This window comes from Ranitomeya imitator, chromosome 2, assembly GCF_032444005.1.
Source record: "Ranitomeya imitator isolate aRanImi1 chromosome 2, aRanImi1.pri, whole genome shotgun sequence".
NCBI lineage: Eukaryota > Metazoa > Chordata > Amphibia > Anura > Dendrobatidae > Ranitomeya > Ranitomeya imitator.
Window position 1 is genome coordinate 124201641 of NC_091283.1, and position 22906 is coordinate 124224546.

Consider the following 22906-nt stretch of genomic DNA (forward strand, 5'->3'; position numbering starts at 1 on the left):
GTATTCAATGCTTTCTGTATAGTGGTGACGGCGGGCGAGTGCATGTTGCTGCCAGTGGGCCACTTTTTCAGGCTTTCAGCAGTTTCAGTATGCAGTCAGGACTGAAAACACCAGTGGGCCGGATGTGGCCTGTGGGCTGCACTTTGCCTAAGTCTGAGCTACAGGATCCATTAAATACCAATGTCGAGCATGCTCAGGAATGGCAGCAGGCAGGTGCCAGTGTGTCTACACGCAGGGACATGAAGGCTTTTGGAGGCTATTCTTGTGTCAAGAAGAGCAATAAAGATACCATTTCTCTCCAAAAACATCAGTCCAGAGATTGGACTGGGGTAAAGTTATTTTTTTGACGCCACCTTCAGCCTCTTTGGGGCATCCTGAATAATGATTTTCAGGAGAAGAAGGGGTGATCAATACCATGAGTCTTGTGTTTTCCCAACAGTAAAGCATCCTGAGGCCATTCTTGAAAGGGCTGACTCTCCATCCAGAGTAGTGGGCTCACTGACCATTTTTCCTAACAACACTGTCATGATTAAAACATGAGATCTACGGTAAGTGTCTTCCAAGAACAATGTCTCCCAACCATCCAGGAGCAAGTTAGTGATGAACAATGCTTTTCGAGCATAATGTAGATCATGTGATAACTAAGTGGCTTGGTGAGCAAAACATTGACATTTTGAGTCCATAGCCAGGAGACTCCTCAAATCTCATTCCCATTGAGAACCTGTGGTTAAACCTCCGAAAAGCGGGTGGTCAAACAGGATACTGAAACTGCGATAAACCCCATGCCTGATATCCAGTGAAACATCAGTCAATACTGTAAATATTCAGGCGTTCCATAAACTTGATGCATTTGTCAATAAGTTTCAAAATGTTGAAATGAAATGTTTATAATTGTACATTAGTAACCATAGAAACTATCGAAAAATAGTAAAGCAACAAACTGAGAATCAAAATGTCAGTCACAAAACTTTTGCCACTTGTAAATATTTAAATTTTTCTTATTTTCTTCCTTTTCCAGATTTGTAAATATAATCACAGGACCGAAACAGAAATCCATAGCGATTCCCTTAAGGCGCCTGGCTAATGAGGTGGGTACCCATATTCTCACTCCTGTTCCAAAAGCAGCTTTCACACATCCGATATTTTATTTTATTTTTTTCCTACTTCTTTGTGTTTTTCACAGAACACATATACCATTTCACTTCCACATACAAAAAAAACAAACATGTTTAGCCAGCTTACGGGTACAACCAAACTGTACTTAAATGCAGGAAAAGGGGCAAAAGTAACATTTGAGGAATGAGGTATTTGCATAGGCAAGCCCAGTTTGGCAGTGAATCCTAAGACTGCATCTTAAGATACAGTTGTATCATTACTATTGGTTTTCTTTGCTGAATAAATTGACCTTATGAAATTTGGGTCATGCAGTCAGAAAACCTGGTTTTTCAGTTCCATCTGCACCTTCATAGCTGACTCTTGGAGGAATTCTAAGTTCACTTATAAAGGTTGCAGACTAGGAACTTCCTTCTGTAATCAATTGTGAATGCAAACTGGCGGGTCTATACATCACATGGCGGCACCTTCTTTTCATCAAGCATCAGAAAGTCTTATTGCCAAGTTCCACTGCAGAATGTAGCTATTACCAGCCTTGGCGATGCTAAAAGTGGACTAAATTTCCGTTTGCAATTCCTGTTAGTCATCATGTACAGTGATGGCTAATAGGAATTAGAAAGTCAAAAGGGGTTAATGCTCGTATAGCTAAATAAGTTAGGAAGTGGGTTACTGACGGGCTACTTACTATGTGTGGGGTGTTCTTTATTTTATTTCATTTTATTTTAATACAGATCCATACTGGTGTTCTAAACTAATGGTCTCCTGTTGTCTTATTTCAGCTAAATATTCCAGAATGGGTGATAAACCTTCGTCACAGTGCAACTCATGGAAAGTTGCCAAAACTGAGTCTGTGCCGCAAAGGTAAAGTATTCTTAATCCGTGGATTTCTATTTATTTAGTTGTAAGAGTTATCTGGGCCATGATTGGATTTTATGAGAAGAAACTCCGTGTGCACTGCTATAGACCGGTGCAGAGACTAGGTACCCAAACCATAAAGTGCAATATGAAAAGAAGTCTCGCACTCAACTTAAATGTGTTTCGTAGATTTATTGCTGGACGTAGCACCAGAAACGTTTCAGCCCTACAGTGGGCTTTCATCAGTCACTACAGTGTTCAAAAAAACGCAATGCAATGCGGTATATAAACAAAATATGCAATACAATGCGGTAGATAAATAAAACATGAAAAAAACTAAAGTATATACAAAATTGTCACAAACAATCAAATGGAGCCAAAGCATTAACAGATATATCTTTTTCAATGATGGTATCGCAGTGAATTTGTGCTCAATATCCTCGCTAGATACATTGTGGGAGTGGCTAACATGAAGAAAAAGTTAAAACACATACCGTGCTAATGCCAATTTCTTTTGTGGCAAAGAGTCCTTATACAGGGAAGCAGACCTGAATCAGGTGCCTAATGTGGTGACAGACAAGAGAAGAGAACGCACAATGTATAGCATTCACATGGACATGGATAGATAGACTGTAATCAAAAAGGAGGATGGTACTCACAGACAATATCCCCTTGTTGGGAAAGTAGATGAGGGGTAGATGTAGTTTTTAATGGGGTGTAACTATAGGACGTGGGAGGGAAAGGAAAAGTAAATACCGGAGGTATAATATACTGATGTACCCCTGAAACTGTAGTGCCCCTAGGTATATGTGCTAGAGTACCTTGGAAATATATATAGAAATGGCGGGAGGTGATCCCTTCGTAAGGTGAACCACGAGACCCGGGCTGCAGAGGATAGAGATCAGGCAAAACTCAGTGTAAGTCCCCATATTGATTAGCCATGCATATTGCGGAGATGGTTATAGGAGGCATGTAATTACCCGTAGAGAAGCCGCTGGGGTATGAGGATAGTCCTCTCAGACGCGGAGTCCACCGCTCGTCTGAGAGGGATCAGCGGGTGCCGGTTAATATACCGGTGTCAGCACAGAAAACGAGCGCCGCGACCGGAAGTGACGTCACAAGGTGTCGCCAGACCGGAAGTAAATGGCTGTGCGGTTCACAGCAGCGGGGAGTGCGTTCCAAGGAGGGGCGCTATACTACAGTGTAAAACTAAAGCCTCCGTACCACTATGGCATGGGGAAGGGCAAGCAGACATGGGAAATAAAACCCCTTGTGAGCGCCGATTATGGGCGGAGCCGTATGACAAAGGGGGCGTGGTCTAATATGGGTGGAATCCCTTAGCAGTAGAAGGGGAATATAGGAGAGTGTAAGGGAGGGGGAAGGGGGCGGAGTACCATGAATAGGTTCTATCCATACCAGTGATAGAAGAGGGATGTCCCACGTGACAGATAAGCAGGCGGAGAGGAAGGGAGGTGACCACAGCTACAATATATACTAAGTATATGGGAATAAGCAGTCTAAACAGTATAACCATACTTGGGTATAGGGTGCAGACCCAGATATAGCAGGGTACATATGGAGTGTAGGGTGTTTTGATATATGAGCGTGAGATCAATAGTGTAACATACATATAGCAGATACTGCCCATTGCAGCTACATCTAAAAAGAGCGTGTCCGTAGTGAACGTTGATAACGGACAAAAGTATAGACACGGAGAGTGATGGTCAATCCGATGGTGACAGTGGTTCGTGATGTGTAGATCAATCATTAGTACAGACGACTCTAAAAGACAAAGGCATATATTAGTATATGGCATAAAAACACGCTTGTGTCAGGAATATCAAACCCTATAGTTTCAGACACAAAAGAAGTATCCAGAACCCCTCAAATAAATGCAGATAGTTCATATTCCCTGTTTAGACCTTTCGGTTTAGACCTTTCTGTTTAGACTGCTTATTCCCATATACTTAGTATATATTGTAGCTGTGGTCGCCTCCCTTCCTCTCCGCCTGCTTATCTGTCACGTGGGACATCCCTCTTCTATCACTGGTATGGATAGAACCTATTCATGGTACTCCGCCCCCTTCCCCCTCCCTTACACTCTCCTATATTCCCCTTCTACTGCTAAGGGATTCCACCCATATTAGACCACGCCCCCTTTGTCATACGGCTCCGCCCATAATCGGCGCTCACAAGGGGTTTTATTTCCCATGTCTGCTTGCCCTTCCCCATGCCATAGTGGTACGGAGGCTTTAGTTTTACACTGTAGTATAGCGCCCCTCCTTGGAACGCACTCCCCGCTGCTGTGAACCGCACAGCCATTTACTTCCGGTCTGGCGACACCTTGTGACGTCACTTCCGGTCGCGGCGCTCGTTTTCTGTGCTGACACCGGTATATTAACCGGCACCCGCTGATCCCTCTCAGACGAGCGGTGGACTCCGCGTCTGAGAGGACTATCCTCATACCCCAGCGGCTTCTCTACGGGTAATTACATGCCTCCTATAACTATCTCCGCAATATGCATGGCTAATCAATATGGGGACTTACACTGAGTTTTGCCTGATCTCTATCCTCTGCAGCCCGGGTCTCGTGGTTCGCCTTACGAAGGGATCACCCCCCGCCATTTCTATATATATTTCCAAGGTACTCTAGCACATATACATAGGGGCACTACAGTTTCAGGGGTACATCAGTATATTATACCTCCGGTATTTACTTTCCCTTTCCCTCCCACGTCCTATAGTTACACCCCATTAAAAACTACATCTACCCCTCATCTACTTTCCCAGCAAGGGGATATTGTCTGTGAGTACCATCCTCCTTTTTGATTACAGTCTATCTATCCATGTCCATGTGAATGCTATACATCGTGCGTTCTCTTCTCTTGTCTGTCACCACATTAGGCACCTGATTCAGGTCTGCTTCCCTGTATAAGGACTCTTTGCCACAAAAGAAATTGGCATTAGCACGGTATGTGTTTTAACTTTTTCTTCATGTTAGCCACTCCCACAATGTATCTAGCGAGGATATTGAGCACAAATTCACTGCGATACCATCATTGAAAAAGATATATCTGTTAATGCTTTGGCTCCATTTGATTGTTTGTGACAATTTTGTATATACTTTAGTTTTTTTCATGTTTTATTTATCTACCGCATTGTATTGCATATTTTGTTTATATACCGCATTGCATTGCGTTTTTTTTGAACACTGTAGTGACTGATGAAAGCCCACTGTAGGGCTGAAACGTTTCTGGTGCTACGTCCAGCAATAAATCTACGAAACACATTTAAGTTGAGTGCGAGACTTCTTTTCATGATTGGATTTTAGACATTCTTAGGAGCCTATATGAGAATACAACCATTTGTGGGGTAATTATTTGTCTCCCGTGCAGTGATGCCTCTGTATGGGGGTTTTATTGGCATCTTAGGATTTATCTCATCCATAGGGGAAGAGATGAGAATGCAGTGTATGGCGCGATGTAATCCGTTATAACCAAACTGGAATGCCCATGTATCCTTCTGTGATAACCAGGCCACGGGTACAAACATAAATGCAGCCTAAACCGAGAATAAAACCGTGAATAGATACTCCACAGTACATTAGTAGTAATACAGTAGTAGTAACATGGACTACATAATAGACAGACATTATTTTGATCAGAATGATGTAAAAGCCATCTCACCTCAACAAGCTGTACCCTATCAGGATGGTCCCTAGCTCTGTTATCTCGCCTCGCTATGTGCCTGCAGACTACAAAATAGACGGAGGGCGTAGCAGGACCTGGACCTGACTGTTGTGCCCCTGCTGTGGAGAACTTAATAGACAAGATGCATGACCCAAAGGGGGTGTCCCCCCAAATGTACCGAGTGCAATATAAAATAGTATATTATTATAAAATAATAGTTTATCTACTCTTTACATGATACGTAATAAATGTATAATTGACTGGAGACCCCAAATCCCCTTTGTAAATGCAGCATTGGGGTGCGTTGAGGACACAGCTCCACTCTCTTTGGGACTGATGGAGCCTATAGAAGTGATTTTTAGAGGCGGTCATGATGCTCGCCACATTTATATCCACATGGGACCCCTGTTCTCTGGATTGTTGGTGGACCATTGTTTATACCCAGTGATCATACATCTGTCACTTTTCTCTGGGAAAAGCCCTTGAATGTTACTGCTGTGGCCCAACATCTAAGTTCTTCCTTCCTCTTCTACATTTGATGTGAATACTGTTCACTGTTTTTCCCTAACTTCCAAATAATTTTTTTTCCATGCCACCAAGACTATTAGGACCATTGATGCACAGTCAAAATTACTTTTCTGTCCGTATGCATCACTGCTTGTTTTTTGTTTTTGTTTTTTTTTCCTTTCAAGATGTAGGAGTTGACGCTAAGTAATGACTAAAGAAACTGAAAAAAAATAGAATGTCTTACCGGTAATTCGGTTTCTAGGAACCTTCCACGACAGTCACCTTGGAGGATGTCTCCCCGCCCTAATGGGGGACAGGAAACACAGAGGTTAAATAACCCTCCCCTTCCTGCTATCTCAAGTGTTTTTTTTTTTCTGTACACACAAGAATAATAATAAATAATTAAAAAAAATCTTTATTTTTATATAGCGCTAACATATACCGCAGTGCTTTACAGTTTGCACACATTATCATCGCTGTCCCCGTTGGGGCTCACAATCTAAATTCCCTATCAGTATGTCTTTGAAATGTGGGAGGAACCCGGAGGAAACCCACGCAAACACGGGGAGAACATACAAATTCTTTGCAGATGTTGTCCTTGGTGGGGTTTGAACCCAGGACCCCAGCGCTGCAAGGCTGCTGTGCTAACTACTGAGCCACCATGTATAGTTACCACAAAAATGCAGGAATCATCCAATAAGAATATCAGATAGGGAGGGAAATTAGTGCTGTCGTGGAAGGTTCCTAGAAACCGAATTACCAGTAAGACTAATTCTATTTTCTCCAGTCACCTTCCACGACAGTCACCTTGGAGTAATACCAACACTGATTTCTTTAGGGAGGGACCACAGCATGCAGAACACGTCTGCCGAATATTAGATCCCTGTTTAAAGCTCAGTCTATAATGTCTGGTGAAGGTATGTACAGAAGACCATGTTGACGCTCTGCATATCTGCTCAGATGAATCGTTCCCTCTCGCTGCCCAGGATGTAGAGACCGACCGGGTGGAGAGAGCCTTTAGTGAAGCAGGAGGAGGAAGATCTTTTATCGAGTACGCTAGACAAATTGCCTGTTTGATTCAGTTTGCAATTGTGCTATTAGCTGCCTTTTTACCTTTATTTTGGCCTGAAAACTGAATAAAAAGATTCTGGTCAACCCTCCAATCCCTGGATTGTTCCAGGTAATGGAGGACCACTCTGCGGACATCCAGAGTGTAGAAATTTTCTTCCTTCGCATTAGAAAGATTTGGGCAAAATGAGGGCAGCACAATATCTTGACCCCTATGGAAGTCTGAGGCAACCTTGGGCATAAAGGAGCGATCTAAACGCAAAACTATACTATCAGAGTTTATAGTTAGGTAGGGTTCCTGTATTGACAGGGCCTGCAATTCTCCTATGCGTGTAGCCGTGGTAATTGCCATCATAAAAACCGTCTTAAGAGTCAGCGTTTTAATAGATATTGAGGACAAGGGCTCGAAAGGAGCCTGGGTTAGACTGTTGAGTACTAAATTTAAATCCGAGGGAGGGACCCGGTTAGGGAGTCTAGGACGTATTTTACTTGCAGAGGTCATAAATCGTTTGATCCAGCCGTGGCCCGTCAGGTCTTAGTCAAAAAAAGAACTAAGAGCAGAAATCTGAACCTTCAGAGTGCTTGGGGAAAGACCTAGCTCCAACCCTTTCTGGAGGAAGTCCAGTATCTGAGCAATGTTGGGGTGGAAGGGATCAGGGACATTGGGAAGGCACCAGGAAGATAACTTTTTCCATACTTTGCTATAGATGGCATTTGTCACTGGTTTCCTGCTCTTTTGGAGCGTTTGGATTACCCTGTCCGAGAGACCTCTGGCTTTTAGGATGCTGGCTTCAGTAACCAAGCCGCTAGGTTCAGTCTGTTCAAGTCTGAGTAACGTAGGGGACCCTGGTAAAGGAGGTCGGTGGTCTGGGGTAGAAGTAAGGGACCCTATAATGCCGTGTCCATCAGTGCGCTGTACCAGCTGTGCCCTGCCCACATTGGAGCAATTAGGATCGTTGTAACCTGGTCCAATCGGATTTTCTGCAGTGTTTTCACCAACATAGGGATAGGCGGGAAGGCATAGGCAAGGCTGAAATTCCATGGATGGGCGAAAGCATCTACCCCCTGAGCTCCATAAGCCGGACTGAGAGAGAAAAAGGTTTTTGTTTTTGCATTCTGAGCACTTGCAAACAAATCGACGTCTGGGCTCCCCCCATCTCGCGGTCAGGGATAGGAAGACCGCTTGGTTCAGACACTATTCTCCAGGATGGATATCCCTCCTGCTCAGGAAGTCTGCCCGGGCATTGTCTGAACCCTTGATATGTGTTGCCGAGATAGACAACAAGTGTTTCTCTGCCCAGAAAAATATTCTTTCCGCGATTAGTTTTAAGCTGGCATACTTCGTGACCCCTTGGTGTCGAAGGTAGGCTGTCGTTACGTTGTCGGAGTAGACCCGAACATGATGATTTTTAATTAGAGGTGAGGCAGCTATCAGTGCTTCCTCCACTGCCTTTAGCTCCCTCAGGTTTGAAGATCTGGATCTTATGTTCAGGGGCCATAATCCCTGAAAATGTCTCCTCCACCACAGCTCCCCAACCTCTTCGGCTGGCATCTGTACAAAGAATTTTTAGAGGGAGCTGATCCCAGCTCACCCCCCTCCGCAGGTTTTGGCAATTCAGCCACCAGGAGAGAGCCAACTTCACATGTCCGGGAAGCGGAATTCTCCTGGACAGCACGTTGTGGTACCTTCAAGAGTATAGAAGGACGTGGGATTGGAGGGTTCGGGTGTGCGCTTGAGCTCAGGATACTGCTTGAATGCATGAGGTCAGCGATCCCAGAATGGACATGGATTCTCTCAAGGTTGGTGACCTCAGCTGTTTGAATTTTGAGATTCTCTGGCGAAGGTCGTGTTGATGATCCTCGGGAAGCAAGGATGTCCTTTTTTCCAAGTCTAGGAGGATCCCCAGAAATGTCTTCCTTGGGGAAGGGTGGAGGTCTGATTTTTGAAGATTTGGGATCCAGCCTAGGGATTTTAGGATCTCCAGGGTTTTTGACACATCCTGGTTCAACCAAGATGTCGATGGCGCGACTATGAGGAAGTCATCCAAATAAGCAACGACACCCATTCCTTGGAGACGGATGAATATAACTGCTTCCCTCATGATTTTTGAAAACACTCACGGTGCTGAGGAGACGCCGAATGGTAGTGTGTTGAATTGGAAGTGGGTGATCCCTTGGTTGTGGGAGACTGCGAACCTGAGGAACTTCCTGTGATTCGGATGGATCGGAACGTGGTAGTAAAGGTACCTTCACACATAACGATATTGTTAACGATATCGTTGCTATTTGTGACGTAGCAACGATATCGTTAATGAAATCGTTATGTGTGACAGCGACTAACGATCAGGCCCCTGCTGGGAGATCGTTGGTCGCTGAAGAAAGTCCAGAACTTTATTTCGTCGCTGGACTCCCTGGAGACATCGCTGGATCGGCGTGTGTGACACCGATCCAGCGATGTCTTCACTGGTAACCAGGGTAAACATCGGGTAACTAAGCGCAGGGCCGCGCTTAGTAACCCGATGTTTACCCTGGTTACCATGCTAAAAGTAAAAAAAAACAAACACTAGATACTTACCTACAGCCGTCCGTCCTCCAGCGCTGTGCTCTGCTCTCCTCCTGTACTGTCTGTGAGCCGGAAAGCAGAGCGGTGACGTCACCGCTCTGCTTTCCGGCTCACAGACAGTACAGGAGGAGAGCAGAGAAGCAGAGCGCAGCGCTGGAGGACAGACGGCTGTAGGTAAGTATCTAGTGTTTGTTTTTTTTTACTTTTAGCATGGTAACCAGGGTAAACATCGGGTTACTAAGCGCGGCCCTGCGCTTAGTTACCCGATGTTTACCCTGGTTACCGGCATCGTTGGTCGCTGGAGAGCGGTCTGTGTGACAGCTCTCCAGCGACCAAACAGCGACGCTGCAGCGATCCGGATCGTTGTCGGTATCGCTGCAGCGTCGCTAAATGTGAAGGGGCCTTAAGTGTCCCTCAGGTCTGTTGTAGCCATCACCCAGTTTTTTCCAATCAGAGGGATTGCCATCTTGATGGACTCCATCTTAAACCTCCTGTATTTGATGAACTGGTTTAGGGGTTTTAAGTTTACGATGACCCTGCATTTCTCGGAGTGTTTCCTTATGAAAAACAGGCGAGAGTAATGGCCTCTGTCTATCTCCTGATGGGGCACCTGAGAAATTACTTTTTCTCGCAAGAGATCTTGTATTTGTAGGAGGGAGGAGTTTTGGACGTCTGGAGACTGTAACGAGGTAATCCTCAAACACTTGAGGGGAGGGGGGGATAAGACTCTCTAAGGGTACCGTCACACTATACGATTTACCTACGATCACGACCAGCGATATGACCTGGCCGTGATCGTAGGTAAATGGTAGTGTGGTCGCTGGGAGCTGTCACACAGACAGCTCTCCAGCGACCAAGATGCCGAGGTCCCTGGGTAACCAGGGTAAACATCGGGTAACTAAGCGCAGGACCGCGCTTAGTTACCCGATGTTTACCCTGGTTACAAGCGTTAAACTAAAAAAAAACAAACAGCACATACTTACATTCTGGTGTCCGTCAGGTCCCTTGCAGTCTGCTTCCCGCACTCAGTGACTGCCGGCCGTAAAGTGAAAGTGAAAGCACAGCCGCTGTGCTCTGCTTTCACTTTACGGCCGGCAGTCACAGTGCTGGAAGCAGACTGCAAGGGACCTGACGGACACCAGAATGTAAGTATGTGCTGTTTGTTTTTTTTTAGTTTAACGCTTGTAACCAGGGTAAACATCGGGTAACTAAGCGCGGTCCTGCGCTTAGTTACCCGATGTTTACCCTGGTTACAAGCGAACGCATCGCTGGATCGCATCGCTAGATCGCTAGATCGGTGTCACACACACCGATCTAGCGATGACAGCGGGAGATCCAGCGATGAAAGAAAGTTCTAAACGATCTGCTACGACGTACGATTCTCAGCAGGATCCCTGATCGCTGCTGCGTGTCAGACACAGCGATATCGTAACGATGTCGCTGGAACGTCACGAATCGTACCGTCGTAGCGATCGAAATGTTATAGTGTGACGGTACCCTAACTCCAACTTCAGCCCGAACTTTATGGTGTGACGGATCCACTATTTTGTGGATATGGAAGTCCGAGAGCCGGCCCCCCACCGGAGAGTCACTGTTGTCCTGGGTCTGTTGTTGTTGAGGGACAAGGATGTTCCTGCCTCTACCTCCTTTCGGGTAGCTCCACCGTCCAGTTCTTCTGGGGCTGTTCACGAGGGGGATGGAAAAAAACGCTTCCTAGTAAACTTCTGCTCGGGAAGTGATTTTTTCTTATCCGAAGCTTTCTCAAGGATATCATCCAAGACTGGACCAAACACGTGGTGTCCCTGGAAGGGGATGCCACAGAGTTTAGTTTTAGAGGTGATGTCCCCTACCCCACCCGCCCTCCCCCCCCTTGCCCCCCACACGATTTTAACCAAAGGACTCTCCTAGCAGAATTAGAGAGGACTAAGGATTTTGCTGCCACCCAAAATGACTCTTCTGAGGCATCAGCTAAGAAGCCCGTGGCCTTTTGGAGAAGGGGAAGGGAGTGAATGATCTCCTCTCTAGAGGTCCCCTGTGAGAGGTGTTCCTCCAATTTACGAAGCCAGAGAAAGAGGGATCTGGCGACGCAAGTAGAAGCTATGTTGGGTTTGATCAGATTAGTAGAGGTTTCCCAGGATTTTTTCAGGTGGCTTTCAATTTTCCGATCCATTGGATCTTTTACATTTTTTTTTTTTTACTCCGAGGATATGCTAAGCCCCTTTTCTGGGGAAGACCATTCCTGAAATATAAGGTTCTGGACATTTTCATGAACCGGAAACACTTTTTTTTCCCCTGGGTTTCAGCCCCCCAAACATCTCATCCTGAATTGAATGTTTCACCTCTACTTCATCCACCCCCATGGTGTTTTTCACTATGGAAACTAGCTCTTCCATATCCTCGGAAGAGAAATAGTATTTTTTTTTGTCAAACGTAGGGGTGGATGTGGAGCCTTCATTTTCCCAAATGTCCTCTGACCCTGCAGTATGAATTTCGTCAGTCAGATTCAGCCGGTGCCAATTTCCTTTTTTTAGGGGGAGGGGGATGAGGCACTGGGGGCTGGGAAAGGGCTGCCATGGAGGTTTGCACCTCCTGCTTGATGAGCGTTTTTATACTATCCAGGAGAGAGGGCTGTTCGGTTCGTAGTACATCATCCGTGCAGGATTGGCAAAAGGTCTACTTATAAGCTGAAGGGAGCTTGGAACCACAAACATCACACTTTCGGCCGGGTTTGCTCTTTGGGGCAGAGACCTTTTCTCCCTAAAAGAGAGAGAAGGTATACTAAGTGACCCATAGGTATCGAGCCCGGACAGTAAGGGACCAGCCCCGCTACGAACGGTAGGAGGGTGAACGCTGGGATCTGCAGATGCAGCAGTAGGTTTGTCGCCGTCCAGGGTCAGACTGTCACCAGTCACACAAGACAGAGATTCTGCTCTTACCTGGAGGCTCCCAACCAGGATATAAAGGGATCGAGGTCCAGCGTCAGTTGTGTGCTCCTCCTCCTCCCATGATCCGCAGGGAGGATCCTTAGGAACGACCCCAGTAGCTGAAGTTGCAGAGCCCTGGCTGCAAACCACGTACGTGATCAGCATGGCGCCGAGATGCGAACCCGGAAGTGAACGCCGACCTCACTTCCAGTGCGCGCTGACGTTACTTCCGGCGCGCATGGCTGCAGGGGAGGAGGATGCCGGGGACCTCAGGGAGGACCCCGGCTGCACATCACCGCCCCTCTTTACCTCCCGAAGAGGCACGGGAAGGGGGTCCCGAGTCACAAGAGCATGGAGACTGGAGCAGTCATCTGGAGGAGGAGAGGGGAAACCTCGGACCGCCCGGCTTCTATGGTAACGCTTCTAGGGCTCCGCTCATCGGCCGCGGCAGCACTTGGACGGACCTCTTCATGCCCCACTGGGGACAGGAAAAAACACTGGAGATAGCAGGAAGGGGAGGGTTATTTAACCTCTTTGTGTTTCCTGTCCCCTTTTAGGGTGGGGAGACATCCTCCAAGGTGACTGTCGTGGAAGGTGACTGGAGAAAAATACACTTTGTTTTGCCTATTGGAACACATTTTGGTTTCCTGGTTGTGTGATGTACCATTTTACATGTATGACCAAAAGATTTGTGTAATATTATATAAAGATTTTGGGAGAGGTCCATGGACTGCTTATCAGTGATTTGCATATAATCTCGTTTTGCTGCAGATTTTATTTGCTTTATTTACAAGATACTTGTTTTTGTGCAGGTTGGGACTTTGTGATGGACTGGCTGAGGCGAGTATATTGGTCTCGTCAGCTGGGTAACTCCTCAGATCCTGAGTGGGTGTCTGAAGATAGCAATGATTCAGAAGAAGCAGAAGAAGGCGGCCTTCCCTCCTTATCTTTAAAAGATCAGAAAGAACAAACCCTTTCCGGTTAGTGATGCCAGAACTGTGCTGTTCTTGTTTCGTCTGTTATTTTTTTTGATATATGGCATTGGGATGTTTTTTTTTTGTTTGTTTGTTTGTTTGTTTTTTTCTCCTAGAAATATTTTTTCTTGTTGGGGTATTTGCACACAATGTCTTTTTCAGATGGGTCCGCTCTGTAACCCACCAGTAAAAAGGGCCAATTAAACACTTAAAAAGAAAAACCACAGGTCCTGCAATGTGAACACGACTTGCTGTGGATATATTCAGTCTGAGGTTCTTTAATGACCGATGATGCACATTAATGGCTCTTTCACATGCCAGTGTCTCTGGCACATGTGGTCACAGATTTCACACGTACAGTGGACACTTACACACATACACACTCAAGTGAATAGGTCTGCCTACATGTCACTGTGTTTCCATGGACCATGTGTCTGTAGACAAAACAAAAAACGTTGACATGTCTGGTTGTGGTTTTTTGTTTAATTTTTTTTATTGATTATTTTGAGTTTATAAACAATTACATGCATTATACAATATAGTACAAGCACAAACTTAGCAAAAACAAGTTTAACCCTTAACGTTTATATAGTCCTATACGTGCCAAGGCATTCCATGCCAAACAAAGTTATCAATTTTGTCCAAATTAAGATTTTACCAAACACTGGTGAAACGTTATTAAATACAGGGATTATACCAAAACTAGTATTGGTTGTATGTTTGGAAACATGTTTACGAATTGAAAATTGCTATCTACAGTACAGTCCAAAAGTTTGGACACATCTTCTCATTTAAAGATTTTTCTGTAATTTTCATGACTATGAAAATTGTACATTCACACTGAAGGCATCAAAACTATGAATTAACACATGTAGAATTATGTACTTAGCAAAAAAGTGTAAAACAACTGAAAATAAGTCTTATATTCTAGGTTCTTCAAAGTAGCCACCTTTTGCTTTGATGACTGCTTTGCACACTCTTGGCATTCTCTTGATGAGCTTCAAGAGGTAGTCACCGGAAATGGTCTTCCAACAATCTTGAAGGAGTTCCCAGAGATGCTTAGCACTTGTTGGCCCTTTTGCCTTCACTCTGCGGTCCAGCTCACCCCAAACCATCTTGATTGGGTTCAGGTCTGGTGAGTGTGGAGGCCAGGTCATCTGGCGTTAGCACCCCATCACTCTCCTTCTTGGTCAAATATCCCTTACATAGCCTGGTGGTGTGTTGGGGGTCATTGTCCTGTTAAAAAATAAATGATGGTCCAGCTAAACGCAAACCGGGTGGAATAGCATGCCACTGCAAGATGCTGTGGTAGCCATGCTGGTTCAGTATGCCTTCAATTTTGAATAAATCCACAACAGTGTCACCAGCAAAGCACCCCCACACCATCACACCACCTCCTCCAAGCTTCACGGTGGGAACCAGGCATGTAGAGTCCATCCGTTCACCTTTTCTGCGTTGCACAAAGACACGGTGGTTGGAACCAAAGATCTCAAATTTGGACTCCTCTGTCCAAAGCACAGATTTCCACTGGTCTAATGTCCATTCCTTGTGTTCTTTAGCCCAAACAAGTCTCTTCTGCTTGTTGCCTGTCCTTAGCAGTGGTTTCCTAGCAGCTATTTTACCATGAAGGCCTGCTGCACAAAGTCTCCTCTTAACAGTTGTTGTAGAGATGTGTTTGCTGCTAGAACTCTATGTGGCATCGACCTGGTCTCTAATCTGAGCTGCTGTTAACCTGCGATTTCTGAGGCTGGTGACTGATAAACTTATTCTCAGAAGCAGAGGTGACTCTTGGTCTTCCTTTCCTGGGGCGGTCATCATGTGAGCCAGTTTCTTTGTAGCGCTTGATGGTTTTTGCAACTGCACTTGGGGACACTTTCAAAGTTTTCCCAATTTTTTTGGACTGACTGACCTTCATTTCTTAAAGTAATGATGGCCACTCGTTCTTCTTTACTTAGCTGCTTTTTTTCTTGCCATAATACAAATTCTAACAGCCTATTCAGTAGAACTATCAGCTGTGTATCCACCAGACTTCTGCACAACACAACTGATGGTCCCAACCCCATGTATAAGGCAAGAAATCCCACTTATTAAACCTGACAGGGCACACCTGTGAAGTGAAAACCATTCCCGGTGACTACCTCTTGAAGCTCATCAAGAGAATGCCAAGAGTGTGCAAAGCAGTCATCAAAGCAAACAGTGGCTACTTTGAAGAACCTAGAATATAAGACAGAAATTCATTTGTTTCACACTTTTTTGTTAAGTATATAATTACACATGTTAATTCATAGTTTTGATGCCTTCAATGTTAATTTACAATTTTCATAGTCATGAAAATACAGAAAAATCTTCAAATGAGAAGGTGTGTCCAAACTTTTGGTCTGCACTGTATATGTCCTCAACATACAATATTTAAAAAGCCAAAATAGCCAACCGGTCTAGTACAGTTATTCTGAGTAGGTCCACAGATGCCATCCTAGGGTTGACCAGCCACCGTTCCCATATATTTTTAAACTTTTTTGAGTTCCTTTTAATGTAAGTACCTCTGTCCAGGCATATGGTATTATTAATTTTAGCTTTCAATTCCTCCAATGTTGGGGGGATTACGGTCTAACCAGTTCAATGTTAACAATTTCCTGGCCAGAAACAGTAGTCTCAGAATGGTGGTTGTCACGGGATCTTAAATCTACTCCCACACCCAGAAGGCCCAGTATGCACACCCTAGGATCAAGTTGTGTGTCGAATACTTGTTTAATCATGAGGTCACTCCCACCCAGCAATGACCTATATCAACACATTCCCATAGCATATGCATCAGAAGGACCCCGTTAATACCGCATCTCGGACATGAGTCTTGAGTCAGAGCCCCAATTTTAAGCAATATTATTAGGTGTCTTTTATACCCTGTAGATGAGGAAAATTTGGGATATTCTTTGGGACTCAGAGATAGTCGTATAGGTGTTGTTTCTAGTATTTCATTCCATTGTTCTTCAGATATGGGGCCGACATCCTCTTCCCACTTTGATCTGATGTCTGGTTGTTTTTAACAGCAACACAGGCACCAAAAACGTCTTTCACACTGACACACGGATGACCTAAAAGAAAATTGCGTAAGGTCTCCCCCATTTTTGACTATCAGCCAAGCTAAAGCAGACAGCTGGGGGCTGGTATTCTCAGGCTGGTAAGGGACCATGACTATTGGACCCTCCAGCCTAGAAATAGCAGCCTGCAGCCGCTCCAGAAAAGGTATGAGCTGCTACATTTAGGCTGGGGGTGTGGAGGCAATACCTGTGGCACCTGGTGAAGCGGAAGACCAGGGCCTACAAAGGTAGAAATCTACCTCATCCAGATTGCTACATATAACAGCTTTGTCCTTTATAAAAAGTCACAAGGACCACAGACATTCTTCCAGTTCCTAGAGAATATTGCCGAGTGTCTACTATTTGACTCCACGCAGAGACAGGAGGCAATATATTTTCTGTTTAGTGGGCCAAAGTAGAGGAATCTTATTGGACAGGCAATAAAAGGGATATTTTTTTTATCAGTAAAACACATTTTACCCCATTTCACAATTAATTCCAGGACTTGGTCAATCACATACCAAACTATTATTCAGACCAATTCTCTTCTGTATCCTCCAGAATGTGGACCCCACAATGTTCTTGAAAAGTGAGGTCATTTGACAGTTCTAGGATCTGATTACTCACATAAACATTTTTGACCATTCATCTTATGACTGTTTTTACGACTATGTTTTGCTACACAAAACTTTTGTTTCCATTTATATTACTTATATATTTATGTAGGTGATCCGGGCATGATCATTTTATTGGAGGGTCTCTAATGATGAGGCTGTTCCATAATTATACACTATGGGTTTTACTGCATGGTTTTTGCCGAACCTCCTGTACCAGACAATACCTTCAGGATTCTTTTGGGGATTGGTTGTTTTGTGCATATAGCGGTTCCCACTTTGGCGGGCGGGAGCCTGCTACGGTGGACTACGTCTCTCAAATAGGGATTGATGGAGCTAAATGGACGATGTACGACCAGTCTCTGAAAATCTGTCATTCTGGTGTCCTTCATCTTCGGCACAACTCGGCTTTGCCACATAGTTGGCTGCATTTTCCTCCACATTTTGCCCTTCATTCCAGTACAGTTTATTCTTCCTGCTATAATATTAGCAATTACAAGACAAATGTTTTGTTCACCAGACCAAGTTGAATAATCACCAAATGTGTTTAGAGGCATGCTTACTTCCCCCGTGGGTCATAATTCCTGGAAGGATTTTCTTCTTTGGTCGCTCCAATGTCTCTAGAAGCTTTGAATGGGTCCTGGAATTCCATCATTTTTACCCGAAAGACCAAATGGTGCACCATCTATTATTATAGGCACAGCCGTGTGTCCAGTAGTAACATTGGTGCCATATTGGATATGTGACGCCCAGGAGACCGGGGTACCCAGCACCGGACCATTGGGGTCTGTCTCTTGAGGGGGATGTCACGGGTGGCTTGACCCGGTGCTGTGGTCTCAGGCAATGCACAGTGTAAGGGGTATCGTGAGGGAACATGCACTTACTTGATCAGCAGCAGGTTCTTCCAGCGGTGATGATCCCGATCCTGGATAGATGGCTATTGTCCAAATGAAAGACTGAGGCACTGAAACGTTTAACCAGTTTACTTCAACATAAAGGGATTTACAACCAGTCCTGTCACCGGAGTCTGTATGGGAACTCTGAGTTACTTTGACCCTGTCGGGGTCTTCGCCTCCTATTGTACGCAGTTTCTGTGTGGCCCTGCTGCTGTATGTGAACTGGCTGCCGGCCCAATCTGTCCCCTCCGGGTCCTGGTTCAACGGGCAACCCAAGTCCTTTTATCGGCTTACCCCCTCCGGGAGTACCGCTGAACTCTGTGTCTGTTGCTGCGTCCGGCCCTAGTGAAGCTGATATCACCTCACGTTTTTCCGGTTGCTGTATTATATATAATGAATACAGCCACGGATCCGGTATCCGTCTTTGCGCCTGTTCTGGGTAGTGATTAATGCTACCCGGTTCTCACAATGTCCTTTTTCTCTGTCCCTTTTCTCCTCAGGCCGGTGATTTGGGCCTGGAAACCGTCATAGGGCTGTTAGAAATTCAGCTGTATGACCTCTCACTTTCAGCTCCTTAGCCCAACTGCCATTTCTTCTCTCAGACCAGAATGGATCAAGGGGAGTCTCTGGAGCTCCCCCTTCTGGCCGGAGGTGGTAGTGCAGTCTTGCTATTTTAGTATTTGTATTTAGTGTCAGTAACTGTTTTTGTGGCAAATACCCCTAGGGGTGCCACAGATATATATCTGAACACTGGAAAACTAGAGCAATCAAATCTGAGGTGTGTTCCTCAGAACATACAAAAAGGATTCATAAAAGTCACAGTGAAGAAAATGTAAACTTTAACCCCTCTGTGACCTTAGACGTACTATCCCGTCGAGGTGCCCTGGGCCTATCTGACCCTGGACGGGATAGTACGTCATAGCGATCGGCAGCGCTCACGGGGGGAGCGCCGCCGATCGCGGCCGGGTGTCAGCTGCTTATCGCAGCTGACATCCGGCACTATGTGCCAGGAGCGGTCACGGACTGCCCCCGGCACATTAACCTCTGGCACACCGCGATCAAAGATGATCGCGATGTGCCGGCGGTGCAGGGAAGCACAGCGCAGGGAGGGGGCTCCCTGCGGGCTTCCCTGAGCCCCCCGCAGCAACGCGATGTGATCGCGTTGCTGCGAGGGTCTTGCCTCCTTCCCTCCCTGCTCCAGGCCCGGATCCAAGATGGCCGCGGATCCGGGTCCTGCAGGGAGGGAGGTGGCTTCACAGAGCCTGCTCAGAGCAGGCACTGTGAAGGCTGCAGCGCTGCATGTCAGATCAGTGATCTGACAGAGTGCTGTGCAAACTGTCAGATCACTGATCTGTGATGTCCCCCCATGGGACAAAGTAAAAAAGTTAAAAAAAATGTTTCCAAATGTGTAAAAAAAAAAAAAAAAATTAAAAAATTCCTAAATAATGAAAAAAAAAAAAATATTATTCCCATAAATACATTTCTTCATCTAAATAAAAGTGCACATATTTAGTATCGCCGCGTCCGTAACGACCCGACCTATAAAACTGGCCCACTAGTTAACCCCTTCAGTAAACACCGTAAGAAAAAAAAAGAGGCAAAAAACAACGCTTTATTATCATACCGCCGAACAAAAAGTGGAATAACACGTGATGAAAAAGACAGATATAAATAACCATGGTACCGCTGAAAACGTCATCTTGTCCCGCAAAAAAATGAACCGCCATACAGCATCATCAGCAAAGAAATAAAAAAGTTATAGTCCTGAGAATAAAGCGATGCAAAAATAATTATTTTTTTCTGTAAAATAGTTTTTATCGTATAAAAGCGCCAAAACATAAAAAAGATATAAATGAGGTGTCGATGTAATCGTACTGACCCGAAGAATATAACTGCTTTATCAATTTTACCAAACGCGGAACGGTATAAACGCCTCCCCCAAAAGAAATTCATGAATAACTGGTTTTTGGTCATTCTTCCTCACAAAAATCGGAATAAAAAGCGATCAAAAAATGTCACGTGCCTGAAAATGTTACCAATAAAAACGTCAACTCGTCCCGCAAAAAACAAGACCTCATATGACTCTGTAGACCAAAATATGGAAAAATTATAGCTCTCAAAATGTGGTAACGCAAAAAATATTTTTTGCAATAAAAAGCGTCTTTCAGTGTGTGACTGCTGCCAATCATAAAAATCCGCTAAAAAACTCGCTATAAAAGTAAATCAAACCCCCCCCCTTCATCACCCCCTTAGTTAGGGAAAAATAAAAAAAAATGTATTTATTTCCATTTTCCCATTAGGGCTAGGGTTAGGGTTAGGGCTAGGGTTGGGGCTACAGTTGGGGTTGGGTGTTATGAACAGGTAATTCAGAACCACAATGGACATTGAAGTTCAGAGCACACAAAGTGACCTGACAAATACCAAAAACAAAGGACGAGCTCTGAGACGTGGGAACTCTGCTGACCGCAATCCCTAATCCTAACACACCACACTAGAGGTAGCCGTGGATTGCGCCTAACGCTCCCTATGCAACTCGGCACAGCCTGAGAAACTAATTAGCCCTGAAGATAGAAAAATAAGCCTACCTTGCCTCAGAGAAATTCCCCAAAGGAAAAGGCAGCCCCCCACATATAATGACTGTGAGTAAGATGAAAATACAAACACAGAGATGAAATAGATTTAGCAAAGTGAGGCCCGACTTACTGAATAGACCGAGGATAGGAAAGATGGCTTTGCGGTCAACACAAAAACCTACAAACAACCACGCAGAGGGGCAAAAAGACCCTCCGCACCGACTAACGGTACGGAGGTGCTCCCTCTGCGTCTCAGAGCTTCCAGCAAGCAAGAAAAACCAATATAGCAAGCTGGACAGAAAATATAGCAAACAAAAATAACATAAGCAAAACTTAGCTTATGCAGGAAGACAGGCCACAGGAACGATCCAGGAGGAAGCAAGACCAATACTAGAACATTGACTGGAGGCCAGGATCAAAGCACCAGGTGGAGTTAAATAGAGCAGCACCTAACGACTTAACCTCATCACCTGAGGAAGGAAACTCAGAAGCCGCAGTACCACTCTCATCCACAGGAGGGAGCTTGGCCACAGAATTCACAACAGTTGGGGCTAAAGTTAGGGTTAGGGTTTAGATTACATTTACAGTTGGGAATAGGGTTGGGATTTAGGGTTAGGGGTGTGTCAGGGTTAGAGGTGTGGTTAGGGTTACCGTTGGAATTGGGGTTAGGGGTGTGTTTGGATTAGGGTTTCAGTTTTAATTGGGGGGTTTCCACTGTTTAGGCACATCAGGGGCTCTCCAAACACGACATGGCGTCCGATCTCAATTCCAGCCAATTCTGCGTTGAAAAAGTAAAACAGTGCTCCTTCCCTTTAGAGCTCTCCCGTGTGCCCAAACAGGGGTTTACCCCAACATATGGGGTATCAGCGTACTCAGGACAAATAGGACAACAACTTTTGGGGTCCAATTTCTCCTGTTACCCTTGGGAAAATACAAAACTGGGGGCTAAAAAATAATTTTTGTGGGAAAAAAAAGGATTTTTTATTTTCACGGCTCTGCGTTATAAACTGTAGTGAAACACTTGGGGGTTCAAAGTTCTCACAACACATCTAGAGAAGTTTGTGGGGGGGGTCTACTTTCCAAAATGGTGTCACTTGTGGGGGGTTTCTACTGTTTAGGTACATTAGGGGCTCTGCAAACGCAATGTGACGCCTGCAGACCAATCCATCGAAGTCTGCATTCCAAATGGCGCTCCTTCCCTTCCGAGCCCTCCCATGCGCCCAAACGGTGGTCCCCCCCCCTCCCGACATATGGGGTATCAGCGTACTCAGGACAAATTGGACAACAACTTTTGGGGTCCAATTTCTCCTGTTACCCTAGGGAAAATACAAAACTGGGGGCTAAAAAATAATTTTTGTGGGAAAAAAATTGTTTTATTTTTATGGCTCTGCATTATAAACTTCTGTGAAGCCCTTGGTGGGTCAAAGTGCTCACCACACCCCCAGATAAGTTCCTTAGGGGGTCTACTTTCCAAAATGTTGTCACTTGTGGGGGGTTTCAATGTTTAGGCACATCAGTGGCTCTCCAAATGCAACATGGCGTCCCATCTCAATTCCTGTCAATTTTGGCATGAAAAGTCAAACGGTGCTCCTTCCCTTCCAAGCTCTACCATGTGCCCAAACAGTGGTTTACCCCCACATATGGGGTATCAGCGTACTCAGGACAAATTGGACAACAACTTATGGGGTCCAATTTCTTCTCTTACCCTTCGGAAAATAAAAAATTGGGGGCGAAAAGATAATTTTTGTGAAAAAATATGATTTTTTATTTTTACGGTTCTGCATTATAAACTTCTGTGAAGCACTTGGTGGGTCAAAGTGCTCACCACACATCTAGATAAGTTCCTTAGGGGGTCTACTTTCCAAAATGGTGTCACTTGTGGGGGGTTTCAATGTTTAGGCACATCAGTGGCTCTCCAAACGCAACATGGTATCCCATCTCAATTCCTGTCAATTTTGCATTGAAAAGTCAAATTGCCCTCCTTCGCTTCCAAGCTCTGTCATGCACCCAAACAGTGGTTTACCCCCACATATGGGGTATCGGCGTACTCAGG

At 45.1% G+C, this 22906-nt stretch overlaps 1 protein-coding gene across 1 annotated transcript in view; it reads left to right on the forward strand.

The window, feature by feature from the left end:
• Positions 1 to 22906, forward strand: part of LAS1L (LAS1 like ribosome biogenesis factor) — an 80969-nt gene that overhangs the window by 18877 nt on the left and 39186 nt on the right. The window contains exons 3-5 of the mRNA XM_069747198.1: positions 1019 to 1088; positions 1893 to 1974; positions 13532 to 13699. Coding sequence (XP_069603299.1) covers positions 1019 to 1088; positions 1893 to 1974; positions 13532 to 13699 — 320 coding nt within the window. The remainder of the gene's footprint in view (positions 1 to 1018; positions 1089 to 1892; positions 1975 to 13531; positions 13700 to 22906) is intronic.